This window comes from Plectropomus leopardus, chromosome 7 (assembly GCF_026936395.1).
Source record: "Plectropomus leopardus strain MGB_pleo_1.0 chromosome 7, ASM2693639v1, whole genome shotgun sequence".
NCBI classification, from domain to species: Eukaryota; Metazoa; Chordata; class Actinopteri; order Perciformes; family Serranidae; genus Plectropomus; species Plectropomus leopardus.
In genome coordinates, this window is record NC_142182.1 from 9318272 (window position 1) to 9329989 (window position 11718).

An 11718-nucleotide genomic window follows, 5' to 3' on the forward strand; every position below is an offset into this window, starting at 1 on the left:
GAATAAAAGTGGTTTGACAAACCGAGGAGTTGAAACTCCGTCTGAGACAAGGGGACCAGTGGAAACGGGAAGCCAAGCCCTGGAAAGGGTGATGTGGGACACAGCCAGAGCTGGGCTCACCATCTCCTCCAAACAATCCAGCCTGCCACGCAGCTGAGAGCTTCATCGACCCAGAGTCCACAGTCCACTCAAAGTATGGAAGTGCTAGTTTGCATGATGACACTGACTGCAGCTCTCGCTCTACTAACCGCAGGAAGTAGCGGTGCCAGGGGAGGAAGAAGGCGTGATAACCAGCCAGAGGGGAGAACTCAGCTCTCAGTAGTGCAAAGCCCTTCCACACAGCTAAATTCACATGCAAACACACAAACACAGACATTAATAAACCCATAATAATGATACACAGGTATACATTAAATTTTAAAAAGGTACAAAAAAATGTACATTCTTACCTGGCCTTGCATAGACTTTCCTGATAGCCCGTTGGTACAGCTTCCTCTCTCTCAGTGTGAGGTCTCTGATCTCTTTACGCTGGGTCAGATGTTGGCACACACAGTCAACGCTGCCACTACGTGTGCATGTGCACTCTTCACAGCCTTGCCTGAACCATTCTCCATATCTCCACAGTTTTTGTTGGGAGAGGCAACCACAACTTCCACCACAACTCACGTCAGAACACTTCACTCCGGGAGAGAAGCTAATTATTTGTGCCTCTCCCGCATGGTCCTTCACCAAAGCTTGGCACTGTGTCAGAGTGAGGTAATCACAGGTATGATTGAAATCTGGGTCCATACGACAGCCTACATTTTTAAGGTTTCCTTCAAAATCCATCAGCTCGGTCTGGTTGAAGTCTATATTGTACCATGTTTCATCCTCCAAATTATCCTGGTCATATCCTGAGAGAGTCCTGTTCACAGATGAGATGTTGTATCCATGCTGAGTGTAATTTTGGTGGCCCGTGAGAAGACCCTGCCTTGGTTTGCGGAGGCAGCATGCGCCCAACATGCAATGGTCCCTACAGGCATTAAAGGAAGGGAAGTTGTTGCTGCTGTTTCCGGTGCAGTAGAGGAAGTCCTCACAGAGGCCAGAGGTAGGATTAAAGGCCCAGCGGCGTTGAAATGGCCGCATCCTTTCACAGTTGTTCTCTGGTTTGGGTACCCAACATGCCTAGAAGTGCGGAGGGGGGACACAGGGCCTCTTACCCAGCCTTAAACCCCACTGCAATGCCCATAGCCAGAACTGACAAAGGACAAACTAATGCAAAGCACTGCTATTGGGTTCACCCAATGCAGCAGGCAAAGCAATATTCTACAGCTAACTTGACATTTTGAGAAACACAGTCAATCGCTTATGTGCTGCGAGTTGGATCAGAGGGTTGATACCACTCTCACTATGAGGTCACGGGCAGCAGAAATGCAGCTGCAGCTTAGAAGTAAAATGGGAAGACGGCTAGGTTCACTTAATCCAAGAGTTTGAAAAATCTGCCTAGAAGATCTTGTGTGATTGAACTCGTCAAAAAAGTGTATTTCCCAAAATGTCTACCTCACTACTGTGGTGTACAAAGTAGTAAACTACATAGGCAATTGCTAATACAATTGCTAAAAAGAAAATGCTAAAACTATAAGAAAACTACAGTAACACAACTGTTAACAGAAGAGGGATTCAAACCTTCATTTTCATTTGTGATTGTGACCCACCTCAAGCATTTCAAAAGTTCTGGAGACCTGCCGGGTGACCAAAGATACAATAAGCAAATCTTCAAAACTAAAACATCGAAACACCTACAGCAGACGAAACTAGAAAAAAGCACACAAGAACACATGCTCAACAGTACAAGAAGCTGCCGTGCTAGCAACTCTGACACCATGGCTTTGAGATAAATGCAGAACACAATAAAAAAGCTAACGTGCCGAGGTATAAGTGTTTAAAATGTCCTCCGTCTCATTTTAACAATTCTTGGTTAGCACCAAACAAAATGTAAAGCTGAGGCTGAGTATAGTGTGCTGCAGGAATGAGTCCTAAAACCAGGAAATAAGTTTGTAAGCATTTTAGCTCCTCCAGTTTTGACAAGGGAACCAGGGCATTGCTAATTTCCATAATGGCCTCCAGGAAAAAGTCAAAGTATAAGGCAAATTGAAGTTTTGAAATGATTGAAAGATTTGGGGATTATTACAATCCATCATTTTGGCACCAAAAATGTCTGTACAAACTTTGATTCCAGTTCATTTGAAAGCTGTAGAGATATTTGGACTGGAGCGGTGGACTCGCACTTTCACAACATGGACAGAAAAGTTCACCACCAACATGAACATTTTTGTCATTTTGTTAACACTTTATGAATCTTCACTACGCCACTAATCCTGGCACAAAAATACCTGTCTCAGCAGTCTCTGACACACCGGTCCCTTGGTGTTTGGAGGACAGGAGCAGTGAAACCCAGTGGGATCAGAGGTCAAGACGAAACATACGCCTCCATTTTGACAGGGGTTAGACAGACAAGGGTCTGGGAGAGGGACGGCCATCTGCAAACTACCTACTTAACACCATTTGAATGTGTGTTAGTGTTACTTTGTTGAAAGTCTGGATTTTGTTTGTGAAAAAGATAAACAGAGAGAGCAAAAGACAGAGAAAAAGAAGTTCAGCAGAAGCTAAACCATCATTACCTTTGATGTTAGCTTGACATGTGACCTTTCCAGATGTGCACGTGCACACTGTGTTGAGGTCAATCTGCCAGTGCTGGCCGTCCTCCACTTCACGCCCCTCCCACACACATCGCTGCCTCACACACTCACATCCCTCCAGGTACTGTACGCGTGACTGTAGGTCTGCATTCTGTTGAAAAACAAAAACGCCATGTCATGTCACATATAACTTGACATTCTTTGTTTTATCATGTAAAGTCATATACTCTAATTGCGACACCTGAGTTTTGACCATGTCCAGCATGCGAGCCAGCTCCTCCACCCTCTTCTCCAGCTTCTTCAGCCTGTCATCTTTCTGTGCCTGAGAAACAGACTTCACCCCTTGAGGAGATCCCGGAGGCCCCAGCACCACACCTCTCTGCAGCTGGTCACTCTGGACGTCCTGGAGATAATGGCTGGTTTGGTCCTTTGGCCTCCGGCTTGTTTGAGGTTTACTGGGGGATGCATCCTTCTGAAACATTCGACTGCTGTCAGCCCGAAAATCTGAGCTATGAGCGTCTGCGTACTGAGACGGAGGTAGAGAATCTGGAAGGAGAAAGCAGCAGTTGGAAGAAGAGATTCTTGAATAATTTGTGAATGAAGTCAAGTCGATTTTATTTATAAACCCCATTATCACAAATCACAATTTGCCTCAGAGGGCTTACAGCACACAACATTCCTCTGTCCTTGGACTCTCACAGCGACTAAAGCTGGGCATAAACTGTACGATTTTAGAAATGTTGTTGTTAATTCCAACTCATACTGTACGAGTAAACTGTCTGCGATGTAAAGCCAAAGCTCATGATAAATGTGCTCACACTGTATGGCCCAATTGTCACACTACGACCTTAGAGCTCACACTGTAAGTGTAAAAAACGGCCCGTCAGCCCCTGCAGACTGTCTTGGCTATTGACGATTGTCAAAAAAGATTAGTTTGAAAGCTCTGAGGCAAGTATTAGCAACAATGCTAATAAGACAGAGGTGTGCTGCCTTGATAATCTGTGCAATCCTGTGTGCTGAGACGTCCAAGAAAAAGAAGCGCTGGGGCATATGGACTCGCACATGGCTTTGAAGACAGTGTGGCTTGTTCATTTTGCAGAGAGAACTGGAAGGAAGCTAGCTACTTTTACTGTTGTTAACTTAATAGCTAATGTGAGCTATGCACAACATTCCTTGTTGTGCAGTCGCTACCGGCGATAAACTGCACTTCCTATGTCCAGCATCGTGTTGCCATGGCGTTTTCAGACGCTCTGTTAGACATTTTGCACAGGCACAGTGAGAAAAAAGGCACTGACATTGGGGAATCGACTGTTCGGGGGCAGATGATCGGTCCTCCCTCCCCCCTGCAACACTGCACAGCAAACCACACCCGACACAGCTGAAATTAAGCCTGACTTTAAAATGAGTCTTCAGCTAAAAATTTAGCAAAAATAGGCTAAAATCAGACAGTGTTTACTCAGGAAGAGCAACTGTGGAGGGATCCCTCTTTCAGGATGGACAGACATGCAACAAATGACGTAAAGAACAACAAAATAGTGAATGAATGAATAAAAGAATACATTTGGAATCTAAACAAACATCCTGCAAAAATGCTGTAGAAATTAAGACGCACACTGAGGAATAATAAACAAACTGGGGCACTTCCTGCCTGAGGGCCGAAAGATATGATCTAATGCACATAAACCACTGAGGTTCCCTTCCTGAGTTTCAGGAGTATCTCAGTGTTTGGGATTCTAGACAGGGTTGCAAAATAAAGTTTTATCAGTTATTAAATAGTTTATATAATAGCAAGAGTGCTCAAAAATATAGTAAAATATCAGGGTCAGTAATAAAGTAAAGGAATGGAGCAAAAGGAAATGAGAAGGAAATGAACCTGCAGCCTTTGACATACTGTAAATTCTGCAGTGTTTGCTTTGCAGCATGCTGTTCTATTCATATGGATTTATGGCTGCACATGTACAGACAGACAGTGTTTGCACATATACAGTGTCTAGAAAAAAGAAATCAATCACAGCTCTCCAGTGAGCTGTGATGTTTACTATGAAAGGCCTCTCTCTTGGGGATTTTTTGGCAATCTCCATACATATATCCTTACTTTTAACTCAAACGGACTCAGATACTCTAAACAAAGACAATGATTTACACTCTGTTATGATGTAGTTAATCATCCTTTACCTGTAACATTGTCACAGAGCCACGGCCGCCTTAGATATGCTCTCATTGAAATCTCAGCCTTCTTCAAATATCCCTGCATTCATAAAGAAACACACAAACACTAACTTTTACTGTATATACAGACACAAAATTGAAGGGAGAACATAAGAAATGTAACTGTAGTTTATATAGAATAATTGCATACATTTGGTATATAGCAAAAGTGGGATGAGTCGTGTTGCAAGTCAAAAGAGAGTCTCAAATTTTGCACTCAAATCCCAAGTCAACTTTGAGTTTGAAGTCCTAAACAAGTCATAATGCGCTGTTCACCAAATGAAATGCCATTTTAACGACAGAGTAATAATGTATTAAGATTACAGAAAGAATCGTGACTTTTTTTAAAAATTTGTATTCATTTGTTAAAACAGGTCAATTGGAAGTTGTTATGTCTGTAACTTTCCACCTACACATATGGCGTACTGCAATTTTTTGTTGACCACCATTTTTTTTTGCAATGTCCTTCTATATGTACATATATCACTACTGCTTTCAGGGCTTTTACGAACTGTATATCCTTTTCTAGTCTTTAAATTGCATGTTTTGTTCTTTTTTCCCCAGCCCTTATTTTCCTTTTCTTGCAGATGTGTTTAAAGAAGTCTTTTAAACTGTATACCCCCACTTTTTAAAAAACATAATTTTTATTTTTTGGGCTTGGGGGAGGGGTACCAGGTGTTTTCAAGTCAAAAGGCTCCAAGTGAAGTCATGGGTGAGTGGTTTTTAAGTCCAAAACCAGGTTGCAAGACTTTTTTTCTTTTTATGTGACAAGTTGAGTCTAAAGTCATCAAATGTCACTCCAGTCCACACCTCAGTTATATACAGTACTGTAGTTCCAAATTTCACTATTATGTTGCTGCGTTTTCAATATCTCCCCATTGTGCTAATGTAGAACTGCAAGCAGCCTGAATTATATAAGACTACTGTGAACAGTAAGTAAATCAGTAAAGGTGATGTTTCAGTTGTCAGTACATGGGTAGTTACAGCCATGCAGTGTGTGCAAGAAACTCACACTAAATTTGCTGTCTTTCTTCCCCGATGTGCTGGCAAGAGTGACAACAGTATCTCGAGGAAGCTCCAGGTTGAATCTCTCTTCACTTTTTATCGGGAGAACCACGGCTTCTTGACAGTCTACAAAAAATACCAGCCTGTCAGGTTCCAGGCTCACAGCCAACTGCACCCACTCCTCCCCGGAGAAGGGGTTTCTCCTGGGGAAGTGAAAGCTGGCAAGGCCCTGAGCTCCTCCTCCGGCCTGGTAGTCCAAACGCAGAGTGTTATTTAGGGTGGAGGAGATGATTTGGAGAAAGGGTGAGGACGCAGAGGAGAGAGAAAAAAGAGTAGCACTTGAGCCGGACGCCTGATGCCCCACCAAATGCACCCCCATGCCTCCCTGAAGGTTGGAGTACAAGAAGTGGGAATATTCACGAGGAAGAGTCAGGTACGGTGCTCTGGGACGTATTTTATAAATCAAACTGCCGGGACTCTGCAGTCTGGCCACGCCACTTGTGTGATGGGACATGTTTAGAGCTGCCAGAAGGTCGATCACTTGGAAAGAGAAAAAAAAGACTTGTATGACACACATCATATTACATGAGGTCCTGCTCTGTCTAATGGGGGATGACACTGTGGTTTGTGGGTTGTGATGATTGTTGGACTGAATCAGATAATCAGAATGAAGCTATTCATCAGGGGTCACACATGGCAGCCCAACTGACCTCGAACAACTGACCTCCACAGCAGAACAGCAGAGTACAGTCAGTGTCATCTGATGACTCTCAATTCAAGGTACAAAAACGCTTATACAAAAACTTTGTCTTATGTGATGAAACTTACTATATCGTGACAGTGGTGCATGCATACAAAAATTAGCTATCAGAATTGTAAATCAATCAAATTATTATGAACCAACCGATGCTCTATTTATTAACTTATATGATTTAAAATTTTGTGATATAGTTAATTTCAAAGCTGCACAAATAATTACCAAAAAAAAAATCCTCTTTCCTGTATCTGAATCTTGACATTGTTTGTTTTTGTATTTCTTATGTTTTATACTGTTTTTAAAAAAAAACAATTTAGGATTAAATGAGTTACTCAAGAAAATATTCTAAGTAAAAATGGTAGGTATAATAAGCTTCAGTTTTAACCTACACTTTTTCTGTACATATTTATAGATTATAAGACTTTTTTTTTAATTAGGGGAAATAAACCCTCCATATAAAAAAACTATTTTTTTAAACAAAAACTTTAAATTATCAAAAAACATATATCAAAATGTGAAAAAAAACCTTAAATGCTTATTAAAACAGTTGGCAATAAATTTTCTGTCAGTTTTCTGTTAACTGATTAATCAACTAATAGTTGCAGCTGTAGCCTTCTTGTATAAACTGTTTGGCAATTTATTATTTTTTTTTCAAAACATATATTTTATTTTTTTTAATCCAAAAATCTTAATAAAGTAACAGGTTTTGATAAATGTAGTGAAGTAAAAAGTACAATATTTCCCTCTGAAGTGTAGTGGAGTAAAAGTATAAAGTGACATGAAAAGAAAATACTAAAATAAAGTACAAGTACTTAAAATGTTGTACTTATGTATGTACTTCGTTACATTCCACCACTGTACTGACAATTCAGAATAGTGTTGCTACTTTTACCAAAGTAAAAGATCTAGTGGAGGCTAGTCTCTTTAATGTCATCAAAATTACACACACACACACACACAAACATATGTATATATATATATATATATATATATATATATATATATGAAAATAAACAAAACTGAAATTAAATGAAACTGAAAATATAAAGTAAATAATCAATTACCAGTTGCACACTGTAAACTCACCATTCTCCTGATTGGGACTGGAGTGTCCCTGCACAGACAGCGCAAAGACCCACAGCAAATGTATCTCCAGCAGCATGAGCGTCCTCAGTTTGCTGCTCTCCATTCTCCAGAGGGGAAAAAAAGTTAAACCTGGATTAAAATCCGAACACACTATGCAAAAAGCATGATTTTCATCGATTTCTCAACATCAGTCTGTGACATGGACCTTGGACAATACGTTCAGGATCCCCCTATTCCCTCTGCGAGCAGATCTTTTCCAAAGAGCGCGCAGGCGAAACATGAAACATCTGGATGCAGGCAGGGCGTCACTTCTCTGCAGTCACACACTTAGCTTCCCCCCCGGGGCCGTGTCTACAACACTTTCACTCCATGATCACAAAGAGTTTGATGATATCCTTGCGCAAGATGCTTGTTATTTCTAATGAGAGAGAGAAAAAGACAAGCATGCAGGAAAAAGTTCAGGTGTGCAGTGCGCGTGAGGTCACCGGCTCTTGTCTCGCCTTCCTCCTCTTCCAGCCCCATGCGGGTATTTGTGGATGAAGTCTTTTCTTCCCCTGTTTTCCCTCATTTTGTCAGGCTAAAAAAAAAAAAAAAAAACATCTCCCCACCCATCTCTGCTCAGTGGTGTTGATTCCCAAAGACCCCCAGTTTGGTAATCAGCTAAAACCTGGTCTGGAGACTGGAGGGGAGCCGTGCTGAAGCATCCAAATGTGTGTGTGTGTGTGTGTGTGTGTGTGTGTGTGTGTGTGTGTGTGTGCGCGTGTGTGTGTGTGTGTGTACAGAGAGAGAGAGAGAGAGAGACAGAGAGGGCGGGGGTAAACACAAGTAGTCATGTTTCACTGCTTTGGAAACGGTCCCAGTGTGCATCCCACTGTGCTCCCCCCACAACCACCTCTGTCTCCACAACTCTTGGCTTTCCTCTCACGTTGTTGTCCTTCTTTTCTCTGCTGTGTTTATTATTTCAGAGCCTTTCTTGGAGTGCACTCTAGTAAGCAATGGCTCTGATACTACACTGACACTGCTGCACATAGAGACACACGCACTGTCTGCCGCTCTGTCTTGTTCAAGTGTTTTTGGTGTGATGATAGGACACCCAGGTGTTCCTAATGGATGCAGCAGACTGGAGAGTCCCTCATCACTCCAGACTGTTTTCTGCACAGATTGAGATTATATCTGTTGAAAGAGATCAAGGCTGAAAGGAGACATACTCAAATGCACAATTCAAGGTCTTCCCACCCTCTGTCCACATACCAAATTAAACCTCATCCGTGACTCATGCCAGTTAGTCTGTAATAATCACAATTAAAAAGTTTTCCCACAGGACTTGCCTTCTTTGCTTCGGTGGAGTTTCAACATACACTCAATCCCTCAGGATGGCATGGCACTTCCAAGCCAAGAGGGCTGATAGATGACAGTGATAAAGCAGTAGAGAGCGGAAAAATGCAGCAGATTTTTGTTAAGGGATTTAGTCTTTGATGTAGAACTGAGTTTTTATGAATTTTTCACAATTGAGAAATGTGTCTCAGAGGAACACTGACATGAACAAAATGTTGCTCTCACACCCACTTTGCACCCAGTGGAAATGCTACACCCAAACTATGTTGGGTCGATGTGCAGGACGAATTCAGCAACTTAGAACAAGAAAAAGAAGTCTACAGCCACGCAAGCAGCTGATTGAGGCAGAAAGATAATTTGAGCTGAATGCTACGCATGCTAACATGCTCATAATGACATGTATTATTATTGATATTATTTCTATCTGTCCATCTATCTATCTGTCCATCTATCTATCTATCTATCTATCAATCTATCTATCTATCTATCTATGTAGCTGAAAGCCGATGACGTTGTTAGTTTTGCAGGTATTTAGTCATAAACGAAGGTATTAAAACATTTAAAAATTTTGACCCATTGGTGACGTTAGATGAAAGATCAGTGAGCCACCAAAGTTGTCAAGACATTTCACTCAAAACCACAAATGTAAACCTCAAGGTGGCACGAAAGAAAAACTGAGGGGATCCCAAAAGTTGTTACGGGATTCAGCCTCTTGGAGCCACAAATGTCCTTTCATTATAGAGACAGACAGCTGAGTGTGGTGACGGAGACGACTGAACGGAGGTCAGAGTTAATGTGGATTTAATCCACCAAACACTTCAGTAGTACTTAAACACAGTGTTTGGCAAGTTACTTCCAAAATGTAATCCGTTATATATGACTAGTTACTGTCATTTGAAAGTAATTAGTTATATTACAATATTACTGTCTCTGAACTGTAATGAGTTACACTACTTTTGTGTTACTTTCACCAAAATAACCACAGAAGTATGATAGGCACTCTAACATGATAAAATGTAGTGTATTGCAGCTCATTACACATCCAGTGTAGGCCCCTAAGGCTACTAACAACTTGATATAATAGGCGCAGTGTAGGCTCACAGCGCAATACAATAAGTAACATTTACCGTAAGAATCAAAAAGCAGATAAAGGATCAAAGTCTGGTAAGTTATGATAGAGATACTCAAAATATTTAAAATCTAAGCCTATTCATATCATATAACACACAATAGAGCTATAGCCTACTATAATGTAACCTATAGCCTAATGACATTTCTAGACGCACAATCTCGTTTTCTTTTTGTTTCTATTATTTTATTTATTAATTTATCGCATTGAATGCTAATATTACGTGGATATTAAATAGAGAGATGCTGAGAGATGTTGAATCAGCAGTTGCCAACAGAAATTCTGCTCAGTTTTTAATGATTGCCATAGAGGTTAACGTTACAAAAAAAGCAAAACACACATTCTGTAAAACAATGATGTAGTTGACAAAGCCAAACATTATCCATCAACCAGCCTCCATCATCGTTTTAACCACATCTCTGCTGACATCCAGTGGTTATGTCCAATCACAGCAGTACATGCACAGCCTCAACAAGTCTGGTTGCCTGTTTTAAACTATTTTTCAGAATATTATGTCACCACAGTAAAATGGAAAAACTACAGTGATTTGGTCTTTATTTTCAACTTAGGAATGCTTGTCCTCAGCACTTTGTGTCAGTGACACTGCACAGTGTTTTGACTTTTCCCTGAGGCAAACTTACACTCCTGCTCCCCCTGCTTTTCTCTAACAATGGAAACCACTCACCAGCCTGCACTAACCAAAACATTTCTTGATGAGCCAGACCATGGCTTTCATCACCGGAGCCCGAGAGATACATGCAGATACAATCTTTTACTTGTGTGTGTCTGTCTGTCTAGGCATGCTGGGACAAGTGTGGAAAAAGGATGTGGGTTAATCTTCAGAAGGTGAACAGCCGATGTTTGATAGCTAATCTCTTGTCAAGCCCCATTAGTTGTCACATGTCACTAATTGAGCAAATCCAACAGCCGCAAGCTGCGTAGCCAAAGTATGTTCTTATACTCTTTAGACAAGTTCTAACCTGAACACTACACTGACATATGTACGTGTAAAGTATAATAAAAGATGCCAAAATCTAATGTAATCAAGATTATGACATTTTCTGTTATTCTTTGAAATACAGCAGCTACAGCTTGAACTACATTACTTTCACTCTTTCTTCTCTAGAAAAAAGCCATTGGGATTACTCACAATGTCAGATATTTGGATCACAAAAAGTCGTTACTCTTAAAGTCAAAATTATCAAACTTTACCGATCTTGTGGAATTTCAAATGGCACAAATGATGTTTAAGGCTTAAAATAACCTACTACAAGAAGATATTCAAAAATTGTTTAGTGATCGAGAGGGGGGTTACAATTTAAAGGGGAAAATGTAACTTGTAACTTGTAAATTTACAGTGTTAGTACTGTTGGAAAAAAAAGAAAAAAATAGGGAAAACCTTATTTACAGTGATAAAATTTACATTTTTAAATTTATGTTACGGAATTATTGTACATTTTAAGCACTTTTTTCCAGACAGTTTCCTTGTTGTTTTTTTGGGGGTTTTTTTGTCTTTTTTA

General features: G+C 40.6%; 1 protein-coding gene across 1 annotated transcript in view; it reads right to left on the reverse strand.

The window, feature by feature from the left end:
- The window catches only part of kcp (kielin cysteine rich BMP regulator), a 32383-nt gene extending 24061 nt beyond the window's left edge, over positions 1 to 8322 (reverse strand). The window contains exons 1-6 of the mRNA XM_088079847.1: positions 7940 to 8322; positions 7735 to 7838; positions 5899 to 6431; positions 4854 to 4926; positions 2920 to 3224; positions 2661 to 2829 (exon numbers count right to left, since the gene is read on the reverse strand). Coding sequence (XP_087935973.1) covers positions 2661 to 2829; positions 2920 to 3224; positions 4854 to 4926; positions 5899 to 6431; positions 7735 to 7837 — 1183 coding nt within the window. The 5' untranslated portion in view covers position 7838; positions 7940 to 8322. The remainder of the gene's footprint in view (positions 1 to 2660; positions 2830 to 2919; positions 3225 to 4853; positions 4927 to 5898; positions 6432 to 7734; positions 7839 to 7939) is intronic.
- Between the last annotated feature and the right edge of the window lie 3396 nt (positions 8323 to 11718).